The sequence below is a fragment of the Hippopotamus amphibius genome, chromosome 1 (genome assembly GCF_030028045.1).
Source record: "Hippopotamus amphibius kiboko isolate mHipAmp2 chromosome 1, mHipAmp2.hap2, whole genome shotgun sequence".
Lineage (NCBI taxonomy): Eukaryota > Metazoa > Chordata > Mammalia > Artiodactyla > Hippopotamidae > Hippopotamus > Hippopotamus amphibius.
Genome location: NC_080186.1, coordinates 171,712,072 through 171,737,361, shown reverse-complemented (window position 1 = coordinate 171,737,361; position 25,290 = coordinate 171,712,072). Strand labels below are relative to the sequence as shown.

Genomic DNA, 25,290 nt, shown 5'->3' with positions numbered 1-25,290 from the left:
AAAAACCCTTGTTTTTTCCAAAAATTCAGATTACATCATGTTGCCCTTTAAATCAAGTGGATCTCATTCAGTCTTAGTGTAGCTATAACTACCTTTTTTCCTGGGCAAAGCTAGCCTAGAATTATCCTATAATATATGCTGAGTATTTCAGAAACACTTCCTCTTCTTCATCAGCCACATTTTGAGGTAAACAGCAATTTTTAAAAAATTTTTCTAAAATAATAGACCAAAGTAACTGAACATTGCCAGTCAGAATATTTAAAAATATAATGCCATGATATTAACTAATGATAACTTAATGCCATCACTGTCAGCTCAGCCTTTAAAAACTAACCTTCCAGAATATGAAGCCAAAACTCTAGAATTTTTTTCAGTGATTCTTAGAGTAATACAGATCTCATGGCAGTACTTAACTAAATTAGATAAACATGATGTTTGGAAATGTTTTTACTTACTAGTCAAAGACAAATAAAAAGCCACATACTACTGGGAAACAGTTGTTCTTTCTGCTGCACTAAAAACGGTTATGATGATACACAGAAAAATGTTATAACAAACTAAGTGCATTTCTTGTCAGCAAATTGTGGTGGAAGATGCACAGAAAACATTGCTAAAGAGTCCAAGAAACAACAGTGAGAATGTTTTGATTGAAACTAAAGATAGTTGTAATAAGCTGCAGATGATTGTGTTTTGCTAAATCAGTTTCAATTATGGAAATCCATGAAGAACTGATTTTTCTATGAGCCAAAAGGAATATGTTCCAGAGAAGACATATTTTCAGTAATGTTATTTCTTTAAAATACATGATGTTTTATGGAAACTGAAAACAGTACATCTAATTGAATCGACTTTGATTAGAATTTACAAAGGATTTAGGATAACTGATAGATGTGAAATTTCTTTACTCAGTTATTCAAGGGGAAGTTATTATGATAATGAAGTTGAAAACAGAAGTGCACAGAGTACCTCAGGATGTTACTCTTAATTTTATAAAAATAAAACCTTTTAATTATAATTGTGACAAAAGTTTGTGATGAGAAAGGGAGTAATTCTGACCGTATTTTGTACTGTCAAGAAGTTACTGGTCATCTTGTAGCTTAGTTATTTAAAAAACAATAAAACTTGAAGATATTTCTTGGCTTTCTTTTACCAAAAAAAATCAAAATTATGCTGTGCGGACCTGACTGTGGAACATTGTCCAGCAAGAGATCTCCAGCACGAAACTTTGCAAACCACTTTTGACACATTTGATCAGTCACAGCACCTTCTTCATACACTGCACAAACTTTTTTGTTTGTTTCAGTTGTGTTTTTACCTTTCGTGAAGTAATAAAGCATAATATGCCGGGGGAAAAAATTATGCTATGCGGTTAGTGGCTACCTTGCTACCTAGCAGTTTAAAAAACAAAAATAAATATTCTTTATCTGTCTCCTGAAGGCAAAGTGTTGTTTATAATACTGAGTGAAAAAAATAATCTTGTTTTTTGAAAGAAACTTGTGCATGGATAGAACATTTTGAAAATGAATATAAACTTTACATGCTTAGGCTTATTTCTTTTGTTCCCTAATTATCCAGAGTCCTTAGGACAATGTCTGGCATATGTTCAGCACTTGATAGGTACCTGAATTAATTTAATCTTTCGCAAAAAATGATTTAAGTATATCACCTATAAAAAGTTAAGTGTAACCTCACAGTACATAAAAATTTATTCAAAATGGATCTAAGACCTAAAGATAAGAGCTAAAACCATAAAGCACTTCGAAGAAAACAAAGAAGTAAATCTTCATGACCTTGAATTTGGCAATGGATTTTTTAGGTATGGCACCAAAAGCACAAGCAACAAAACAAAAAAGACAAATTTGACTTCATCACAATTAAAAACTTTTGTGCATCTAAGGACATTATCAAGAAAGTGAAAAGACAAGCTACAGAATGGAAGAAAATCTTTTCACATTGTATATCCCATAAGGTTTAATATGCAAAATATATATAGAATTCCCAAAACAGCAACAAAAAGACAGACAACCCAATTAAAAAATGGGCAAAGAACTTGAATAAACATTTCTCCAAAGAAGATATAAAGATAACTAATAAGCACATGAAAAAATGCTCAGTATCATTAGTCATTAGAGCAATGCAAATCAAAGCCACAGTGAGATACCATTTTACACTTCTAGCATGTGTGTAATTAAGAAAACAAACAGAAAATAACAAGCATTGCTAAGGATGTGGAGAAATTGGAACATTTGCATTGCTGGTAGGAATGTGAAATGATGCAGCTACTGTGGAAAACAGTTTAGTGGTTCCTCAAAAGGCTAAACAAGGAATTACCATATATCTAGCAATTCTACTCCTAGGCATATACCCAAAGAAATTAAAAGCAGGGAGTCAAACAGATATTTGTAGGCCAGTGTTTGTTGCAGCATTATTCACAGTAGCCAAAAGATGGAAACAACCTAAGTATGTATCAGCGGATGAACAGATAAACAAAATGTGGTGTGTGTGGATATATAGATATAGAATAGATATCATTCAGTCATAAAAAGGAAAGAGGTTCTAATAGATGCTGTAACATGGATGAACCTGGAAGACATTATGCTAAATGAAATAAAGGACACAAAGGACAAATATTGTATGATTCCATTTGTAGGAAATATCTAGGATAAGCAAACTCGTAGAGACAGAAGTAAGTTAGGGGTTACCAGGGCCTGGAGGGAGGAAAGAATGGGCAGTTATTACTTAGTATTTACAGAATTTCTGTTTAGGGTGATGAGAAACTTGGAAATAGATAGTGGTGTTGGTTGTACAAAATTATGAATGTAATTAATGCCATTGAATTGTACATTTTAAAATGGCTACAATGGCTGTTTTATTTTTTACCATAATAAAAAAAAAAAATTATGTGTGTACCCAGCCTTGGGAATAGAATTTTCAGTGTGTTTTAAAATATTACAAAAGAAGAAATTAATTGGATTCGGGGACATTTGTTAAGCATATTGAATTGCAGCTCTCCATGAAGTTGAAAGAAAAATTGATGGAATTTCTGAACTGTAGCCAACAATGCTGGTCTTCAATTTGGACTTCTGCTTCTAGGTTTTAATGGCTGTTATCAAAATATATAACTGAGAATACCACTGTATTATGATTTTTATGAAAGTTTAAGTATACTCCATCACCTTTCTCTTACTAAAAATGAAAATTTTCAGAAATTGTAAAAGTAGAAAAATATACATTAGAACTTTTTCAAGTGTTTAATTTTATATTCTGTTTTTGTATATGTTTAATCATAAATTATATGATATATATAATTTATAAATACGCATGTATTGTATGCTCAAGAATTTTTGCTGATAAGGGTACACAAAAATGTTTAGAGACCATTCATTAGCAGCATGTCATTTAAAAAGCATTTTGTGAATGGTGTATCTTTAAAGTTGTATTTTTTCTCTGTTTCAGGCTGTTGGTCTTGGGCGTATGAAACCAAACACACTTGTCCTTGGATTTAAGAAAGATTGGTTGCAAGCAGATATGAGAGATGTAGATATGTATATAAACTTATTTCAGTAAGTATCCTTTTAATTCAGTAACTTAGTTGATTCAGAAAATATTAATTTTGAAAGCTTGTTCTGTTTTTTTTTTTTGGGGGGGGGGAGGGGGGCGGCGCATGAGCTTAGTTGCTCGGCGGCATGTGGGATCTTCCTAGAGCAGGGATCGAACCCATGTCCTCTGCATTGGCAGGTGGAGTCTTCACCACTGCGCCACTTAGGAAGCCCAGCTTGTGCTGGTTTTTAAAGTCTGTTTCTCATATAGTCTCTTCTAGTAGAGTCATAAGAATGAAAAATAATCATTTGGTAGTTATTTATATTTCTTTCTTTTAAATGCACTTTGCATGTTTGCTTTTCTACCCCCTTGAACTATTAAGTTCTTAATTTACTATTCCCTTTTCAGTGGTATTTCCAATGATGTTTATAAAACAGCTTAGTTTTGATTTACATCACTATAACTTCCTTCTTACAGGTTGTCTAATTACTTCTTATCCTTTTGTTACTTTGTCTTTCTGATTTTAATCTATTCATGTTATTAATTTTCACATATGTACCTGTTTAATCTATTACAAATGTGTTTTGGAACTGTTATTTAATAAAAAGAATAAAATTTATTTTTTATTTTTGTCAGATTTTCTTTTTAATCTTGAAAAGTACTTTCTTTTTCCAATATTCCTAGTATTTATTTAGCAAATCTCCTTGTCTTGTTCACACTGTTTTATAGAGGATAAGGATTCCCTCTCACTACATCATACTTGATTGAAGAGTAGTCTTTTTCTTATTATAACTGTTGATAAAATAGAACTGTTTGCTCCTTATTATAAAGCATTTCTTTATAAAAATTGTCATTTTAAAAAAAATTATATTTGGCAAAATACCTCTAAGACCAGATTCAAATCCTGTTTCTCTGTGAATTTTTATCTGTTTATCCTTAACCCACTGGAGTTATTTCCCTTCCTGGAGCTCCTATTGTATCAATTGATAGAACCATATAATTGCCTGTATCACTAAATTATTTGTTTTCATAGCTACCTTGAAACATCTTTGTGGAATTAACCAGATCTCATACTTAACTTTTATAAATCTCTTTGTATTGATTAGTAAAATATACAATAGATAAGATCTCCCAAGTAATTGTTAAGTGGTTTCAGTAAAATTCAGGTTCTGCTGGTTTGTCAGAGGTTGTGACTGCTCTTTGGCTTTGGGTTTGTTAACTTTTTTGTAAATAGCACTTAAATTACTTCTTCCTTTCTAATTCTATAGTCTGTACTTTGTATACATGGGGATTAGGGAAAGAAGGACAGTGTGAAAGAAAGACTACAACACATGGGCCTTGAGCCATGCAGTATGCCTTTTCTCTTTGAAGATGTAAGACCAGTGAGACGGAGTAATTATCCTAGAAAATAGAAAAAGTGACATTTTTGCAAATAATTCATTCATTATTAGTTGTGGTTTGTCATAATGGGAGCACTGAAAGAAAGGAGTCTTTTCTGACACTGATCTCGTAGGAACTGAAGTGAATGTTTGCTCTGAGAGTCAAATATCACTCCAAGTATTATATGTCAGGTAGCAGTTTAAAGATAGGTAAAATATTGCTCTCTGGTTTCTAGAACCATAGAAAAGTTGATGGCTGTTCTAAAGCAGTGATATTGCTTACTCTTTTATCTTGTGACACTTATGTTCTGGTTGTGATTTTAAATACCTTGAACAGTTGAGGTATACTTATTTACTGTGTATGTATTAACAGTATGGAGGGTCTGAAACTGCAAATCAATTTCTATAGCTTAAATAAATTATACAGATTATAGAAATTAATATACCTTATAGCAAAAACATTTAGCTGTTTTAATCTGAAGTAGACTAAGAGCTATATTCCCTGGATTTTCTTTAAGGAAATTGATTTTGATTCAATTACTTTATTAACTACTTTTTAAAAATACTTGTAGTTATTTCTTCTCTAAAGGTTTATTAGATCTTTCACAGTAGAGCTGTGGAAGGTTAACATGTCTATAATTTTTTTCTGCAGTGACTCTCTTGACCTTGGTTAAAATTCAACAGAGGAATGAGGCTAAAATTGTCTCCCTGTGACTTTTTTTTTCCTCTCCCTGTGCTTTAAAACAACAGTGACAAAAGGCCTTTTACAATGACATTTTATACCCTGAATACATTCTTCTATTTATCAATAGGAGCAAAAATTTGGTCTTTTTTTTTTAAATTTATTTCTTTATTTATTTTATTGGCTGCGTTGTGTCTTTTTTTGCTGTGTGAGGGCTTTCTTTAGTTGCGGTGAGGGGGGCTACTCTTCGTTGTGGTGCACGGGCTCCTCATTGCCGTGGCTTCTCTTGTTGCGGAGCACAGGCTCTAGGCGCATGGGCTTCAGTAGTTGCAGCACATGGGCTCAATAGTTGTGGCGCACGGGCTTAGTTGCTCCGTGGCATATGGGATCTTCCTGGAGCAGGGCTCGAACCTGTGTCCCCTGCATTGGCAGGCAGATTCTTAACCACTGCGCCACCTAGGAAGCCCTGATCATTTTATTAGTTTGTAGCTTTTTCTTTTTGTATGTCTAGCTGTAGGTTACTGTATCATTTTTATATGCGTATAATGAATAGTGATTACTTGTAAAATTAAAAATAATAATTAAAGATAAACGTTAAGCCTATTGCCACTCCAGGGAACAACCTGAAGTTTTGCAGTTGGAAATTCTTTCAGTAGATTTAAGAACTTAGGTCTGGGACTTCCCTGGTGGCACAGTGGTTAAGAGTCCGCCTGCCAGTGCAGGGGACATGGGTTCAAGCCCTGGTCCCAGAAGATCCCATATGCCATGGAGCAACTAGGCCCGTGTGCCACAACTACTGAGCCTGTGCTCTAGAGCCCGTGCTCTAGAGCCCGTGAGCCACAACTGCTGAGCCCATGTGCCACAACTACTGAGGCCTGTGTGCCTAGAGCCTGTGCTCTGCAAAAAGAGAAGCCACTGCAGTGAGAAGCCCGCCCAGTGCAATGAAGAGTAGCCCCCACTCGCCACAACTAGACAAAGCCCACATGCAGCAATGAAGACCCAACGCAGCCAAAAAATAATTTTTTTTTAAAAAGAACTTAGACCTACATGATTTATGATCTTAACAAAGTTTCCGACATTTAAGTCTGGTTTTAGAATTGTCTTCAAGGTTTTTTTGTTGTTGTTTGTTTTTTAAATTTATTTATTATTTATTTATTGGCTGCATTGGGTCCTCGTTGCTGCACACAGGCTTTCTCTATTTGCTGTGAGCGGGGGCTACTCTTCATTGTGGTGCACGGCTCCTCACTGTAGTGGCTTCTCTTGTTGTGGAGCATGGGCCCTAGGCGCGTGGGCTTCAATAGTTGTGGCACATGGGCTCAGTAGTTGTGGCTCACGGGCTCTAGAGCACAGGCTCAATAGTTGTGGCACACAGGCTTAGTTGCTCCATGGCATGTGGAATCTTCCCAGAGCAGGGCTCAAACCCGTGTCCCCTGCATTGGCAGGCGGATTCCTCACCACTGCACCACCTAGGAAGTCCAATGTCTTCAAGGTTTTAATCTATTTTACCTTCATATGAGATGCTCCTGTTTGTGTTTTAAAAAATTAAAAGGGCACATGAATACATATCTGCAAATGCGTATATAGTCTTAGGAGTGCTTTTTAAACCCGTCTTGTAAAAATTTTTAAATTACTTGAAAAGCACCCTTCTTTCATAAGTGGTAAGTGATCCCTTCACATTCTACAGCCTGCTCTCATTTCAGAACCTGTCTTTTTTGTCTTCTTGTATTTCTCTTGGCTTAAGGTATAAGCCTAAATTACATATGGGATTATTGAAAGTTGTTTTTCCATAATTTTAGTTTGTTTCTGATAGATAAAACTATAGTTATTCCTTTAACAGCTGCTGTAGGTAGAATATCAATACTATAAAGATCTACACTTAAGTAGATTTTAGAGTTATTACAGAAAAGGGGAAAGGGAATGTTGTAGGATTTGAAATTAGCATATGGATATCACCATAATTTTTAAAGCATATTTTAAAAGTCAGATATTTAAAGCTGAAAGTAAATTTAGAGATCACCTACTATTGCCTTCCATTTTATAGAGAAGGAGACAGAAATTTTTGTGACTTAAAAACTTTTTTATTTTCTTTTTCTTGTTACAGTGACGCCTTTGATATACAATATGGAGTAGTAGTTATCCGCCTGCAAGAGGGTCTGGATATATCTCATCTTCAAGGACAAGGTAAATCTTATTTGAAATACATTTTTTATCTTAAAAATATAAATTACTTTATTAGGAAATTATATATAATTCTACCAAGTCTTTAATAGTTTTAATATTTACCATCTAATCTATGTCATACCTTTTGTACTGCATTTTAAGATCAGATCTATTTGGCTCCATCAAAGTTTTTTATTTTCTCTTTGTACCAGCCTGGATGATGGCTAGTAATTATTAATACAATAAAATTAATTCAAATCATAAGTTTAAGAGAAACAAACATTAGTTATGATTGTAGTTTGGCCAGATTTATAAAAATACATGACAAATAATCAGAGGAAAACATTTTAGACATTTTCATGTATATGGAAGATATACTTTGTACATAGAGGCATATTAATAATGAAAAACTAAACTTTGTTATATGATTTACTCTTTCTTCAGAAAAGACCCTACACATATTTTTTTTAACTTTCTTATTTTGAAATAATTATAGATTCACAGCAATTTGTGTACCCTTCATCCACTTTCCCCCACTGGTGGCATCTTGCATATCTATAGTTCTATATCAAAACCAGGAAATTGACATTGGGACAATTTACATACCTTATTCAGATTTCACCAGTTTTACATACACTTCTGTGTACATACGTGCACGCAGGCACATGTGTGTGATTCTGTTTCACTTGTCACATATGTTGTTTCATGTAAGATCACCACAAAGATCTCCCTTGTGCTACTGCTTTATAGCTTCCATCATACTCTTTCCTATTCTCTAACCCCTGACTCCATTAATCTCTTCTTAAACTATATCATTTTTTAAGCATTAAAAAATTTTTTTTCATTAACCTTAAAACCTGTTAAAGTATACTTAGCACTTTTGCCAACTTTATAAAAACTATGGACAATTCCATACCCTCTAATGATTTCCTGGTAGCTTAAAAACTACTATAAGCTTAAGAAAATTTGTGTGCCTAATATTTTACCCTTATCAATTAATTAACCAGGTCATCAAAATTAGCTAAGCCTAAATAGCTGAGAGGCATATAAAGAACTTTTGTCATCTGTTTATGTATTTAAACTGTTTTAATCCTCCCACTCCCCCCACCATTTTAAGGGTATTATGCAGTTCTGAAAGGAATGCTTTGAGGTCTTTATCCGTGTAACACAAAAGTATGACCTGCTGAAAATGCATTTTCTTACTCTGGAGTAGGCCTTGCAAAATACTATTTCCATTCTCTCTTGCTCTAACAGTAATTTTGGTTTAGGATACCTGTTAACTCTGCATAATTATTAGTAGTGTTCCCTTTCACTCTCAAAAATAGCAGAGTTTGGCTAATAAATGATATACTGTGTAATTTGCTGAGATTTGAGTGTGATTCGACATTTAAGAAAACATTTTCAAGTGTTTATAATCATTATGAGAATTGTTTTGAAAGCCTCGTTATTCATCATTAAGATTTAAAGACAGGAATTTGCTTTAGCACAGGGCTTAAGAGCATAGGCAGTGGAGTCAGATATGCTTTAAAAAATCCAGCCTTTTCTCTTAGTAGTTTTGGAACTCCAGGCAAATTTGCTGACTTCCAAGCCTCAGTTTCCTCATCTTTATTCATAGGGTTATTGTGCAGATGAAATAGGAAATACTGGCTGTGAAGCTCTTAGCATAGTGCTGGCACTTAGGCTTATATACTTTCTATTGTTATTTCTCTTAATACATACATATCACACATATCAATGATGAGGATTATGGATAGAAGATCAATTTCATACCATGTTTGTCTTTATGATAACTGTTTTTACTGTGGAAGCTAAATGTTTACTAACTCCTTACCAAAAAGACAGAAAGTAAGGAAAGTGCTTTAAAAATAAAGAGACAGCACTTTCACCATGAGGAAAGAAATGTATCCCCTACTTTTGGCTCTATAGTCATGGGTATTATTTTTCACGGTTGTCTGTCATCTTATATGTATATGAACATTTGTCACATTCTACATTTTTTACATGTGTAAATGACTTTGAGAGTAGAGTTGATTCACATTTTATACATCATTCTTTTGTCTACCAGATTCTTATGTTCTGTACATTTCTCTCATTACTGATTCCCCATCACTTAATTCAAATGTCTGACAGTTAGTTGTGGCTAAAGATATTTAGTTGAATAGTCATTTTGAAATTGATTGTCACATTTGTTTATATAAGAAATTATTATAAATTTAGCATTATCTCATAATAAACTTTGCTTAAGATTGTCATTTAATTGATATTATACCATGATGCCCTCTTTGGTTAAAAGATTTAGATAATATTTTGAATACTTTTATGTCTACAGAAGAATTATTGTCATCACAAGAGAAATCTCCTGGTGTCAAGGATGTGGTACTAAATGTGGAGTATAGTAAAAAATCAGATATAGATACTTCTAAACCATGTAGTGAAAAATCCACTACACATAAAGGTAATTTTTATTCAAACAAGAGATTTTCTTAATGGTAATGTTTTAATTTTGGAAGAAGTGGTTTTTATTACATGGCATGTCTTAAAGAGTAACCAGTTCTCAAGTGTGTATTGTTCATTTCTAGTTAGTCAGGTAAAATTTATGCCTTTCAAAAATGGCTACAAATGATTAATTATTTTTAAGGTATTAAGTAGATAATAGAACAGAAACCATGGCAGTTAATTAAATACAATATGCTCTTGTATGTTTTTATGCTTAATTTTAATTTGAAGCATAGGTTAAATCTGAACTTGGAAAGAAACGTGGTAGTTTTGGAGTAATGTGTGTATAGCATATGGTAACACTGACAGGAATGAGGTTTATAAAATTAGTTTACATTATTTTTTTGGTAAATTAAGATATTTCAATAGCAGGGGTTTTGTTTATGTGCTGAGATACTCAGAATATTTTTATATCTACTGTGCCTGGTATTGTTCAGGTAAAACAATGTAATAAAAAATCAAGTGCAGTTTTATTCCTCAATTTAGTCTCCTCCCAAGAAACGAACAATTTATATTTGGTTGCTAAACTCTTGGGCCATAATTACAGACATAAGTACTCCTGGTGGCTAAGGTGGTTTAAGCCACAAAAAGATTTCCAAATCTCATGAGACTTCAGAATAATTTCATCCGCAAATCTCTATATCATGTTTATGAGAAGGAAAGAGGAATGACTTCCAAATCTTACTCTCCCACCCTCACTCTCCTACCTCTGTTCAGTCTAGTATCTCCATCTGTCCTACTCTCAGCTGGCATGCAGCAAGAAAAATCTGCACTGTAAATCATCAAACCATGTCATACTTTTGATTCCTGTAAAATAATTACCATTCTTTTTCTGAAATTGATAACCTTGGACAAATCCTATCTCTGAAATCTCTTCTAGATTATTTAGAAGCATTAATGTTGCTTTTTCTTTCCTCCTCGTTTGCTTGGAGTGGTAGTTGAGAGTTTAGTTGAGACCCATTTTCCATATCAATTCTTTGCTTGCTTATAATTTTTTTTTTCTATTTCACCTCAAAATTCTATAAGCTGATTCTCATAACTCTTCTTATGTTCCTGCATTTATTTTTAGTTTGTGGTATACAGTCTTTCATTTTCTCATACTTTTTTTGTTGTTGTTTTCTCTTGCCTGAAACAGATCCTTTCTTTATGGAATCTGTTAGGAATTAATAGGTAAAGCTATGATAGGAGGGGAAGAAGTAATATTTATCAGGCATCTACTGTTCCTCTCATATTGTAGTAGATGTTATCCATACATTAGCTCATTAATGTATGTCACAATCTTATGAAGTCATTATTTTTATAGAGTAGGAAACTGGGTCAGTACATTTTTACTCATCTTTTTATAAAAATGTAAATGCCTTTAACTTAGTTTAAATCATTTTTCAGTGTCAAGACTTCCTTGACATTTCTGAGCTCTTTGAAATGAATACAGAATGTCCATAGTTATATTTATAAATGTTTTTTATTATCATTAAAGATAATATCAAATATCTGCTTTATAAGAACAATAATATTTAATACTGTAAAATTAAATGTAATAATTGAAATGTTTCTTGTTCCATAACAGGCATAAATATTAGCAGTCAAAAATAGCATTTATTTTATTTTGTGTTTATTTTCTATATAGCCAAGTATTTTCAAAGTTAGCATAGAAAATATTAAAAAGTATATATAATTTTAAGTCTTCAGAATTATAAACATTCTGATATAGTTATTGTATTTGATATGTCTGTCTTCTTGAGGCATGCAGTATGCAGAGGGACAAAAAGAGTACCCTTTGAATATGTGTTTTGTGCTAGACATTGAGCTGAGTGCATTAATGCTTGCAATATAACAACCTTAAGAGGTAGGTATTGTTCACCCATTTAACACATGAGAAAAATAAGGAGTTAAGTAACTAGCTCAAGGTCACACAGCTAGAAAAGGGTTAGAGGTAATCTTGGAATGCTGGGTGTCTGACTCAAGAACCCACTGCAGTGTATTCTTTCCTGTCCAAGTTGGGAGTTTTATGTGCCTTAAACAAATACTACAGCTTATAATAAGAAAAAAAATTCAGATTAAGAAAACTGTTAACCCTAGGAAATATTTATAGATATGTAAATATAAATGGACTGACGTATGCTATATACATGCTTACACATACATACACACACACACACACATATATACACATACATATATGTTTATATACATGAATGTATATATTTGAAAAATTACTCCTGTATAACCTGGCATTTTATATAAACCAGAAGACTCTTGTCTCTGATCAAATTCCTTAATATTTCAAGTGGTGATTAATTTTTACAAATACCAAATATCTATTAAGTGTTTCTAAAACTACTTGTCAGTCATTTGCACAGTGATGCAGTGGCACGTTTGAAATTTATGTATTACCTGCAACATCAGTTTTCTAATATCATATTTCTACTCTATAAGCCATAGCAACTGATTTTAAGAATGAAAATTTAAAAGTTTAAAAATTCTGAAGTGTTTGTCAGTTTTACAGGAATAAAATTCAGGGGTGGGTGTTACTCAGTAGACCTGTTGTAGCAGTCTAAAATATGTTTGCTTTTTCAAATCCTGAACACTCAGTGTAGAAAGTATCTTCAGTCTTAATTATTTTTCACACTGTTTCTTCATACTATGTTTTGTTTATAAATGTGTTCTAGTTACATTTTCATTATTTTATTAATAAAAAAGGCAATTAACTTATATTTTGTGTTTTTTAAACATAATCTAGATGAGGAAGAGGATGGCAAGACTCCAACTCAACCACTGTTGAAAAAAGGCAGGCATTTTTCATCATTTTATTTTAATCCCTTTTTTCATACTGTTAATTCTTTAACTACAATCTTATTATTTTCTTTCTTTACCTTGCTTTTTACTTCCATGGTGAGGTGATGTTACAGTTATTTATTAAATGCAGATTAGAAAAATTATCATTAGTCCAATTAAAGCATTAAATTATCCCAGGAAAAGGTGATATATCAAAGACAAATTCTTTTAAATCATGGTAGCATTTCAGAAATATTCAAATCCTGAAAGTCAGTATTTTAATTTTTAAATTTAAACTGCATGGTTTAGATGATAGAGACACTGAAATAGGTTTATTTACAGTGTCACTTGCATTCTTTACCATCAGTTGTACCCAGCCAAGTCCATAATTTTGATACTAATATATTTCTCATTTCAAAAATTACAATATTTCTCACAGTCCTGCTGCGTTTGGGAGATACACAGTCATGTCAACGTACATGAATTTTATGAGAAGGAGATAGAGGTGAGAGTTATGGAGCAGTGTGGTTTGGTAGCCATGTTATTTCATCATGCAAAATCATTCATCATGTTTGCATACATCATGGCAGCATGAAAAGTGAATGATAGACATTCTACAAAAGTGATCAGATTTCCTTCTTTGGATTTATGCTTTTAAAATTTGGTGTAGGGATTTCATTACAGTCATTTGCTTGCTCACAGAGTCAGTGCCGATTTTTTTTTTCTTCCTTTTTAATTCCTGGGGAATATAGATGGGAAGTTCCTTGATAAATCGTTCTTTAGACCTACAGCAGATTGGTACCCTTCCTAGGAGTTCCCACAGTCTTTCTGTGGTTCAAAGAAAGATGTGGTGGTTATATGGCTTTAGAAGTGGGCCTCACGTATTGAGAGGACAAAAGTTAGGTAAAGATGGAGTTTTTCCTTAGACTGAGAGGTTTCACTGTGATAACTGCATGATTGTATTAACGTCTCCCACTTCCTTGTCTTTTATATTACAGATAACAAGCATTATATTTTAAATTTTTTGAGCTTTAAATTATTGAGAAACTAGATTACAAAAGAAATATATTCATGGAACAGGCATAGGCTTAATTTGCCCAGTTAGCCTAAAACAGTTTTTCAAAAATCAAAATCTAGCAGTCATAATTTTCTTTATTGGTTTTTATGATTCTCTTTCATTCAGAATGCTCCAAAATATTAGAAATTAGGCAAAATTATTTGGAGGAGTTTAGGTATTGTAGAGATATTTGTCTCTAACCATTTTAAGAGTATGTTTAAATTGTAAACAACCATAATCTTATGATGGATGTCATGTATACAGCTATCTACCTTATAAATATTTGAATATGCAAAGGTTAGGAAACTATAGGAATTTAGCAAAATATACTTTAATATTTACCTTCCTTATGTCTTATTTTTCTGCTTAATCCTTCAGAATCCAAAGGCCCTGCTGTGCCTTTAAATGTAGCTGACCAAAAGCTTCTTGAAGCTAGTACACAGTTTCAGAAAAAACAGGGAAAGAATACTATTGATGTCTGGTGGCTTTTTGATGATGGAGGTAAGGTTGCTAACATATTTTTTTAACAAGTTTAAATTTTCTGAAGTTGCGGGGATAGTACTAGGAAATGGTATATACTCTTCATTGACCCTATTGCCATTAGGCCAACGTTCCCAAAAGCAACAGGATTAGTTCCAGAATCAGGCATCACACTTAGTTGTCCTATCTCTTTAGTATCCTTTGGTTTGAAAGTTGCTCAGTCCTCCCTTGAGCTTCATGACTTTAATATTTTTTAAAAAATATTACAGACCATTTTGTAGAATGTCACTCAGTTTGGAGTACTGTTTAATGATTCATCATAATTAATTTCAACATGTATTTTGGGTAGAATTATCACAGAAGTGGTGCTATACCCTTCTGTCTGTATCTTATCACGTGGCACATGGTGTTGATTTGTCTCATCACTGGTGGAGGTAGCTTTGACCATTGAGAAAGGTGGTTTTCACCAGGTTTACATAGTGAAAACTTACTGTTACCCCCTTTTATGATTATGGGTATTTGGGGCATGGGGAGTTACTTTGAGGCTATGCAGATAAACCATTGTTACTGCAATTTTTGCCACCATCTTTAGCATGCATTGATATTTCTGCCTGAATTTATTCTTGGTGTTATTATTGTCGTGGTGTGTTTTTGATTTCTCAACGATGATTTTTTCCAGTTCCATCATTTCTTCCTTATTTATTTGGTTGGTGTTTAACTGTAAAGAAGAGCTTTCTCTTTACTTCTGTGTGGACTTACAGATTCCTGTTTTATTCAGTGGGTTATGATTTTTCATTCTCATTATTTGTTTTGATGTTGTCCCAGATTTGGCCAGCAGTATCCTCTTTAGGCTAACTTTTGTGTCCATTTGTCATGTCCCAATCATTCTTTATTTTCTGATAACATAAGATGTTCCAGGTTCAGTTTTGTACTTTACCTACACCAGCACTTGAATCACCCTTTATCCAAAGAACCTTGATTCCTTTTAGTGGAGAATGGTATTTAGAAGCAAAAGTCAGGACATTAGATATGCCTGTTTCTACTAGGATGTCACTGCTCCCAGGCCCTCGTAGTGGACAGATGTAGGAAAGACACACCCATTTATTTGTATATACGGGTATAGATCGAAACCACTTCCATTGCAGCATGCGGGGTTCGCTCCAGCCTCTCCCTTTTTATGTTTCTCATTCCATTGAGAAACATGGCTCCCATTAGCTTCAGTGAATAGTATCTTTCCCTCAGTCTTGGTATAACCAGTCTCCCTGTCCTGCCAGGCCAGCATCCCATTTCTTTGCCTTCCTCACGTGGGCCCTCACTCCACTGGGTCTCCCTCCTTATTCAGGCCTGCCAAGTGGCTTTTTGACTGAATTATTAAGGAAGGACAGAAAAAGATTTTTTTTCATATTGAGTTGTAGTAAAGGTGTTTTTAGCAACTAACTTGAATTAAAAGTTCTTAATAAATGATTTGTTATATTTTTATGATTCAGGTTTGACCTTATTGATACCTTATCTTCTGACTACCAAGAAAAAATGGAAAGATTGTAAGATCAGAGTATTCATTGGTGGAAAAATAAACAGAATAGACCATGACCGGAGAGCGTAAGTCTGTTTTAAATTGATGGGCATTTATCTAGTAGTACTTGATTATTTCAATATAGATTTGATAGGATAACAGACAGTACAGAAAATGTCAGTCATGTTGCTCTGTTTTGTAGTGAAGCTGAAAAGTCTGGTTAAACAAATAAAACCTCATTCTCTTTAATTTAGTCTTAATGTTAAGTTTAAATTCTTGGTTTTACTTATATGTAATATTTTTTTAATATATTGACATTTTAGAAAACCTTTATTAAATATTGCAGCGTCAAAGTGTTAAGCAGCCTTTTTAAAAAAAATCACGGTAAAAAGTACACAAAAGTGACATATTCATATATGCGTTATATTTTGTAGACTTGTAGACAACAGAAATGCAGGATGGTATTGTCCATTCTCTTATTTATGTCTGTCTTGTCACAATCCTAGTTCTGGTTTCAGTGCTTCTCTACATAACCCTGTGTCTCATCTCAGACCATTTCATAATACATTGTGCATATTGCTTCCAGTTTCACATTTGGAAAGCAAAGCTTTAATCATGTGATGCCTCTGCCCCAAATATTTTTAACTTCCTCTCTCTTACATACTCTAGAAAGTCTGTGTGACAGTCACAGCCCTTTACAGTCTGTCCTCCTGTTTCCTGTTTTTATCTCCTGTTCCCCCAAATATGCCTTATACTTCAGTTTACATTTCTGCACTTGCCCTAAACATATGATTTCAGACTTTTAGTTCTCTTTGCCTGCTCTCATCTCTCTACTACAAGTAATTCTTCACTTGCCTCCCTTCTCTATTAAAGTAACTCCATTCTTTAAAACCCAGTACTTATTGTCACCTTCCCTGTTTCTTTCTAGTTGCTACATTTCCTTCCTGAAACACAATGTACTTGATACCAATCATTACGTTATGAGGCTTGAATTATATTTATTTTCTTATCTTAGATTTGAGTTTTGTGGGCCCTATAATACATATTAGACACTTAGTAGATTTACACTGGAGTTGAGCTAAGTGTCTATACATTTCAAATTATGAATTATGCAAGAAATACTAGTAATAATTTAAAAGATAAACCTATAGCTTGTTTTCTGTTATCTTAATTTAGAAAACTAATTTTATTATGGTAAAATCCTGTTTTGTTAATTGCTTTTCCTGTATGTGTGTTTCAACTTTTGTTGTTACCATCAAAGTTTAATTGCCAACTCTGCCTCCAAAAAGGTATTTATTTACTGAAAAATCAAAGGCTTATTGGAGCTCCTTTTCATGCTTGTCCCAGTTTAAAAAAAAAAAAAAAAAGCTGTGAACTTAACCTGCCATCAGTTAGAGCTTCACTTTGGCCCAAAAAGTTATAATTGGACCTTGAAATATGCATTCTTCAGGGACAGAAGAATAATCCAAAAATAATTTTAAAATAACTGTTTACTAGTTTTTACTGAAATCTATATACTTATCAGTATAATTTGACTAAAGTTAACTTTTAAAAAACTAGTTGCCATTCCAATTTCATTATTAACGTCTTGCTGTGTCCATTCATTATTGAATACTAAGGAGAGATTCAGAGAAAGTAAAAGACTACAACACAAGTTTCTACTCAGAATGTAGATGTCTACTTTGTGAATGAATAGAATGAATTAATTCAGATGGACTTTGTGTAGCATCTGATAGGCTTTTCTTATATATCATTCTTTTTCTATAAATCATATAAATTCAGCTCTAAATAGAATAAAAATACTTCTGTATACATCTTTTGTATATCTCAGTGCTGTTCACTTTTGTTCTAGGATGGCTACTTTGCTTAGCAAGTTCCGGATAGACTTCTCTGATATCATGGTCTTAGGAGATATTAATACTAAACCAAAGAAAGAGAAGTAAGTTATTGGATAAATTACTTTGTATAAATTTCTGATTCTTTTATGAATGACATACTCAGACACTCTAACAGATCATTTAACTTAAAGTAATTATCTAGGGGTTTTGCCTGCTGTTACATGTGAAGTCAACTTTTTTTTTAAATCTAGTTGATAGTTGGCATGCTTATTGCAGATATTGAGGTAAGTCTAAAGGTTTTTCAATATTTAGAGATTTCAATTACTGATTTACAAGTAATTTCTGAAAATCATTGGTGCCACAGGAATTCCACATGGTTCTTTAAATTTCCGTTGTTCATTATGACCACTCAGTCCCTACTCCACGTGTATTACTTTCCACTGTTTTGTTTTGTTACTAAAATAGGAAAAAAAAATCTTAAGAATTTGCCGATAGTAATTACATTCAGAATTCTCAAGAGTCAAAGAAAAGTAGACTCGTGGACTATTCTATCTGAAAATGGTATATGGAAGTTGTTATAATTGTATATATTTATATTACTGTACATAATTTTAATTATTCTCAGATATATGTTGAATATATGATGAAGCTTGTATAAAGAATTCATTTTAAGTAGAAAACAGTAAGGTATGCCTTGTAAGGTTGTAGTCAGACATTTTTTTTCTCTTACTAGATTTGTTTGAGACTGATACTGAAAAATACGTTTTTCATATTCATAGAGGATTCAAATGCTGTTCATGTTCTTTCACTATCTTTTGTCCTATTAAGTATCTTTAAACCTAGAACTTAATTCTGCATCTTCTTAAATGTTTAATATCTGCCCTGTCCTCCCTTCAAAATGTTCTAGTACCTTTTCTTACACTACTTCTCTTCAGTGGTACTTGAACTGGGAAAGCGATTGTTTTGAGTAAAGGAATAACACAATTTGACTTACTATTCAATAGTGTGATGAAATTTATTTAGGTCGGGGCGGGGAGGGATGTGGGAGCAGGGGCAGAAACAAGGAAATCTGCATTAGCAGATAAAATTGCAATTCTTTTATTATGAATTTGGTTCTCAATTTCTAATCAGTTGGAGAAACTAGTGATTGCTATTTTCAAAATCAATTGGCAGAGTGATTGTTATAGATAGGGTATAGAAGGGAGCAGGATAGTAGGAAAACACTAACTTCTGAAGTTATAATTACACTAAATTTTCAAGTTATAATTTAGCATTTAAGATCTTACTGTTAAGTAATTCAATATAAAGTTCATTGTCTGTGTTCTGTTTTTTTAAGTATTGTAGCTTTTGATGAAATGATTGAGCCGTACAGACTTCACGAAGATGATAAAGAACAAGATGTTGCAGATAAAATGAAAGAAGATGAACCATGGCGCATAACAGATAATGAGCTTGAACTTTATAAGACAAAGGTATTCTTTCTCTCCTGCTTCCTTTTCATTAATCTTCCATGTGATTTTTTTTTAAATACTTAAGATATAAGTATCAGGAACTGAAGCTGGTTATGAGAGGAACCAGTTATGTAAACTAAATCTACTTTAGTAAGTTGTAATTATACTTGAATAGTGCAAAGCATTATTTTTTTTTTAATTCAGGAACAGATATTTTTATTACACCAAAATTGATTTTGGTTTCTTTTTGTCTACTTAGAGTTTTATGAAACAGGGTAAATTCCAGTTTTCAAAAGGTCTAGGAATGACTTTGTTCTGTTTCATTTCAGACATACCGACAGATCAGGTTAAATGAATTATTAAAGGAACATTCAAACACAGCTAATATCATTGTCATGTAAGTAATACCTATACTAAAATTTTCTTGGGTATTCATTTTATGATAATTCAACTAGGATTCATTTCTATTACCAAGTATATATCTATATAACATCCATAATGAGTTAGTGGTTATGAAAAAACAAACTTTTTAAATATACTTTGCTTTAAGCATATTAAGAAATCATTTAAGATAGGAGGAAAGAAAAAAAATTAACCTTAAGCTTGCATAAATCTAAGTAATTCTTTATCGAATACTTTATTCTGGGGTTTTCCCTTTATCCTTTTTCCCACTTTAAAAAAATTCCTTAGCTTTGGAAACACCACAGCATAGCCATCAATTTTTGTGGGGTATGAGGGCTGCAAGTTAAAATTTGGATCCTGGTGAGATTCTTCAAAGAAGTAACTCCATCAAGTTACATGGAGGATTAAATTTAAAAAAGTAGTTCCTATCTGAATTTCCACCCTCAAGTTCCCATACACAAACTTTACGTACAGACACATTATCCTTGTATTGAATATTGATGCTTCTGCTCACTCTGGCTTTTCCTCCACTAAACCAGGTTAGCTAGATCTTTCTTGAACTCAGATTTTCTCAGTCCTGGAGCCCAGGTCCTTCTATAAGTAAAGAAGGCTCAGATCTCTGAAACATGCCAAATGATGAAATAAAGTTACACCAAAGGATTGTTATTTTGATTAACAACAAATATTTAATACACCGGAAAATTTCAGATTTTGCTGACGGTAATCAAATATCTGTAATGGAAGTCACTAAAATACAGAAATCTAGGGAGAAACACTTTATGGAACAACTGGACATACTGCCACTATAAATGGAAGTGAAAGCTCAGAGAGAGAGAAAAGAACTTGAACATTAATATGTAGAATTAATCATGTTTGAATTTCATTTGTCCATGTATACTTACCACTATCGAAATTCAGATAGAAACATCCCTTTCTCCTGAAAGAATTCTAAGGGGAAATTTGAGGTTTAATGTTAGATACCAAATGTGTTAGGGTTTATAGAAATATTTATTTGTTATTCTTAAGAAATGTTTTGTTCAAACTTAAAAAAAATGGGAATGATTACATGTAAATGTAGTAGTTGCTACACTATATGCAGAATTTCCCTGCACTCAAAACTATTCTGTAAATAACTATAGAAATTTTTAGTTACTATTACTGTGACTTTTTAAATTTATAACTTCTATTACATTTTATTCTCAACTTAAACGCATTGTTTTATTTCCTTTCTTTTTTTGGTACCAGGAGTCTCCCAGTTGCACGAAAAGGTGCTGTGTCCAGTGCTCTCTACATGGCATGGTTAGAAGCTCTATCCAAGGACCTACCACCCATTCTCCTGGTCCGTGGAAATCATCAGAGTGTCCTTACCTTCTATTCTTAAATGTTCTATCTGCACAGTGTACAGCCCTCCAGACGGTACTTCAGTGCCTAGTGAAATAACTGCTATCACTGAAATCTTCAATGACACGTTAACATCACAATGGCAAACTGTGACTTTTTTTCACTATTTCATTAATTTGAAAGCACACAGGGAAGTTGCTCCATTGATATGTGTATGGAGACTTCAGTTTTAGTCAATTCTGTATCTCAGTTTTAGTGAATGATGATTCCTTGTTGTTGGACTGAAGCTTGTGAGAGTAAAGTTTTCCTTTGCTACTTGAATAGCAATAAAAGTGTGTTATTTTTTGATTGATGAAAGGAGTACAAAAAGCCTTTAGCCTTGAGGTGCCTTCTGAAATTAACCAAATTTCATCACTATATCCTCTTTTATAAATTTGTAGAATGTCAAACTTTGCCTTCAGCTATTTTTATTTCTAGTCTCTTCCACTTTAAAACGGACACTGCTTTTCTTTTTCCATTGACCAATTAGTGTTGAGTACTGTATATTTCCTATTACTTTTGTAAAGGTGTCTGTTAGATATTAAAGGTGAGAATTAAGGCGAGTTAATGAAAATTCAAGAAAAAAAATGGGAACCAAAAAGTGACCCCAAGGTTAGGTTTGTATGAGTATGTATAAATGTAGATCCAGGGGGGAAAGGCCAAATAGACTTTTTTTTTAAACCTCTGATTGGCTGTTATTTATATCTTATTTGATTATTAGTTCTTGAAACCTTAGGGAAGGTTGAAGATTTATCCAGTACTTCTGTATACCATGCTGAAAAATCACATACTGTCATTCTTTAGACAAAATCTTTAAGATAATTTGTATTTATTAGAAGAAAGATCTGTCCTAATTTAGAGCTTTCCTCAAATCTTGAGGGACTTTTACGAAATGCTAAAAGATTTTTCTGGAGGAAAATTAGACAAAGCATTGTCATTTAATAGAATATTTCAGTAAACACATGGAATATCACTACACCATCTTTTTTATAAGTCATTAAAATACTTAGTGTTTCATCAAATGGTTAAATGGACCACTGGTTTCTTAGTGAAATGTTTTTAGGCTTAATTCATTCAATTGTCAAGTACATCGTCTTAATTAATATACTCAGGTTTGAACAGATTATTCTGAACATTTAAATTTAATCCATTCTTAATACTTTAAAACTTTTGTGTTAAGAAAAACTGCCAGTTTGTGCTTTTGAAATGTCTGTTTTGACATCATAGTCTACTAGTACAATTTTGACAGTGCATCTGTACTGTTACTAAAAGCTTTATATGCAATTATTAATGTGAAGTTTTTCATTTTTTATTCAAGGAAGGATTTCCTAGAAACATTTCAAGGGATAATATGTCTGCATATCTGTATGTGTGTGTGTATATATGTATATGCATACACAGATGCATATGTGTATAGTGACACATTGCTGGTTTTTGCATTTTAAAGTGATCAAGATTCATCACATTAAATTTTTTGTTTCAGTAAACATGAGTTCACAGATTGAAAGACAGGTTTCATGGAGAACAAAGGTGATCATTTGAAGGGCATGTAACTTCACACAGGTATCATTCAGTTAGGAAATGGAGACTATCTCATCTAAAGTACTGTTCAGTGTGATCATTGGTATAGGTTTCACTGGTAAATAATTTATGTAGGTTTTCATGAATCTTGATAGAAATCTATAAAATTACTACTGTTGTTCAGTAGTGCAACATTTTTGCTGCATGAATATGAACTAAGTTAATATAACGGAGATCTGATAATTTTAAATTCAGAATGTTAAGAGAATGAGGTAATTGTTTTTCTAAAAGTTTTTTCCTATGTTATAACTCACTGCATTGTACCATTTATTGGAGGTTTTGTAGTGTTTTGGGGGGTGGGGAAGACAGTAGAAATGTCATATTCAGTAAACAATATGTTTGAACTTTTTAAATGGTTAATAGGGCATAACTGAGTGCTGCTATCTTGAAATGTGCACAGGTACACTTACTTTTTTTTTCTTTTTCTTTTTTTTAAAGTTTTTCCCATTCAGGAAAACATTGTTGTGATCTGTACTGCAGGAACCAAATGTCATGCATCATACATATGTGTATAAAGTACATAAAATATATCTAAATATGCATAATGGGGAGGGTAATATTGTCTGAAATAATGTAAGAAGCTTTTCACTTAAAAAAAAAAAATGCTTTACTTTCACTTAACACTAGACACCAGGTCAAAATTTTCAAGGTTGTTATAGTGCTCTAATAATAATTCTTAGAGATGCTAACTAGTGTAACTAGTGTTGAAGCTATTCTACTCTATTTTATTTATGCTGAATTTGATTATTTTAATGCCAAAATTTTTTAAGTTCTAATCATTGGTGATAACTTGGAAATAAATAATTATGCAGTGGCATATGACAGTTCATTATTTCTATAGGTAAAAATTCAGTGGGTTTAAAGAATGGTGGTGTTAAGCTGATTATTAACAGTTAATTAAATCAAATATTTATTTGTTACATTATTTCATTTGTATTTTAGGTTTCCTTTTACATTCTTTTTTTTATGCTTTCTGACATTACATATTTTTAAAAACTATGGAAAAATAATTTAAAGATCTGAGCTCTGGTGAATGTTTATCTACTAAGTTTGAAAATGTAATATTTTGATAATACTGTACTATAACTCACACAAATGCTTTTCTAATGTTTTAACGTTGAGTATTGCAGTTGCTGCTTTGTACAGAGGTTACTGCAATAAAGGAAGTGGATTCATTAAAACAATTTAATGTCTACTCTTATATTTTAATGTTTTATAAATCTATGTCAACTGTGATTTAACCTCATTTATACAACTTATTTCATGGATGTCTGCATTTTTAAAATGGCTTTTACTTTAATAGTCATGCCTTGGAAAACTTGTTTGAAATTGTTCACTATCATTTATTTACGCCTTTGAAATAATCACTATTTATGTCGACAGTGAGATTGAACCATATCAGATGCAGCTCATTTTGATATCTTGTAAATGATTTAACTTTTCTAATTCTCCTTTGTCTTTTGGTTAAATCACGTTTATGAATGAGGAAACCAGAAGATTAAAATGGATTCACAGTCCCTGAGTATAATCTGATTCTTTTTCTTCCTAAGATTTTTGGCAAAGCTAATTTACAATTTTACAAAGCATTTTCACTTTATCATTTGAACATAACAGTAGGTGTGTTATATGTGCAGGACAGCTATTTCTCTCTCTTCTGCTATTGAGAAAGTAGCTTGGAGCATTGCAGTGAGTTAGGTCATGCGATAAATCAACAAAAGATGTTGGCCTAGAGCACAGATCTTTCATCTTTAGGGATATCGCCATTATGCATTCACTGCTGCCTGATCTATAACTTAATGGCTGGGATAGATTGGTCATTTCCAAACTACCCATACTTACCTGCCCAGCAAGTGTGTGCTCAGGTAGTGCAAATTACAGTTACAAGTATAGATTGGCCACAGGCTTCCTAATAGATCTGAAACAAATGTAAGTGTCCATTGTATGATCTTTGCTTTTTGCTTATTCTCCAATAAGCTGCTATTGAGGCCAGTTTACTCACTTCTTAAGAGAGAATTCAAAGGCATCTATCAATGTGTCATTTATCATCGGAGCATCCAGTGGTTTTCAAAACGGGAATGTAATTACATCTTCGAGCCAGCAGGGTGTTTTTGTTCATTCACTGGGAATAAAAGAAAAATGCTTTGATACACTTCTGTCTTTATTTATGTATCAACAGGATGTTTGTAGGATCAGAGGAAATAGATGGTAGTTTAATGTTTAACTCTTTGAATAAAGACAGCACAAGTCCTAGGATACACTCATCAGAAAATAGTTTAGCTAGTTCAGATAGTAGATACATAAAAGGTGTTGGTGGGTTAATCAATTAGACATACTTTTTGTAGACTCGTAGAATATCTGAAGAACTCAGTCTCGTTGCTCTTTATAGAGTCTGGAGGCAGTGGTCACAGACTCGTTTTACATGTGGCATAGGAGTTTCAGGTAGGCTATTAAACTGTATTAAGAGCTTCAGTCCATTTTCCCCCCTTGAATCTACCACTGAATGTTGTGCTAGACAAAGTTAAGAGTTAGAAACTACTGTTTTAGAGGAAAATGTGA

At 32.8% G+C, this 25,290-nt stretch overlaps 1 protein-coding gene across 1 annotated transcript in view; it reads left to right on the top strand.

Moving 5' to 3' along the window:
• Positions 1 to 24,834, top strand: part of SLC12A2 (solute carrier family 12 member 2) — a 97,054-nt gene extending 72,220 nt beyond the window's left edge. The window contains exons 18-27 of the mRNA XM_057736047.1: positions 3,457 to 3,563; positions 7,703 to 7,782; positions 10,091 to 10,216; positions 12,998 to 13,045; positions 14,468 to 14,590; positions 16,057 to 16,168; positions 17,935 to 18,021; positions 19,257 to 19,392; positions 19,701 to 19,768; positions 21,019 to 24,834. Coding sequence (XP_057592030.1) covers positions 3,457 to 3,563; positions 7,703 to 7,782; positions 10,091 to 10,216; positions 12,998 to 13,045; positions 14,468 to 14,590; positions 16,057 to 16,168; positions 17,935 to 18,021; positions 19,257 to 19,392; positions 19,701 to 19,768; positions 21,019 to 21,154 — 1,023 coding nt within the window. The 3' untranslated portion in view covers positions 21,155 to 24,834. The remainder of the gene's footprint in view (positions 1 to 3,456; positions 3,564 to 7,702; positions 7,783 to 10,090; positions 10,217 to 12,997; positions 13,046 to 14,467; positions 14,591 to 16,056; positions 16,169 to 17,934; positions 18,022 to 19,256; positions 19,393 to 19,700; positions 19,769 to 21,018) is intronic.
• Positions 24,835 to 25,290: the final 456 nt, after the last annotated feature.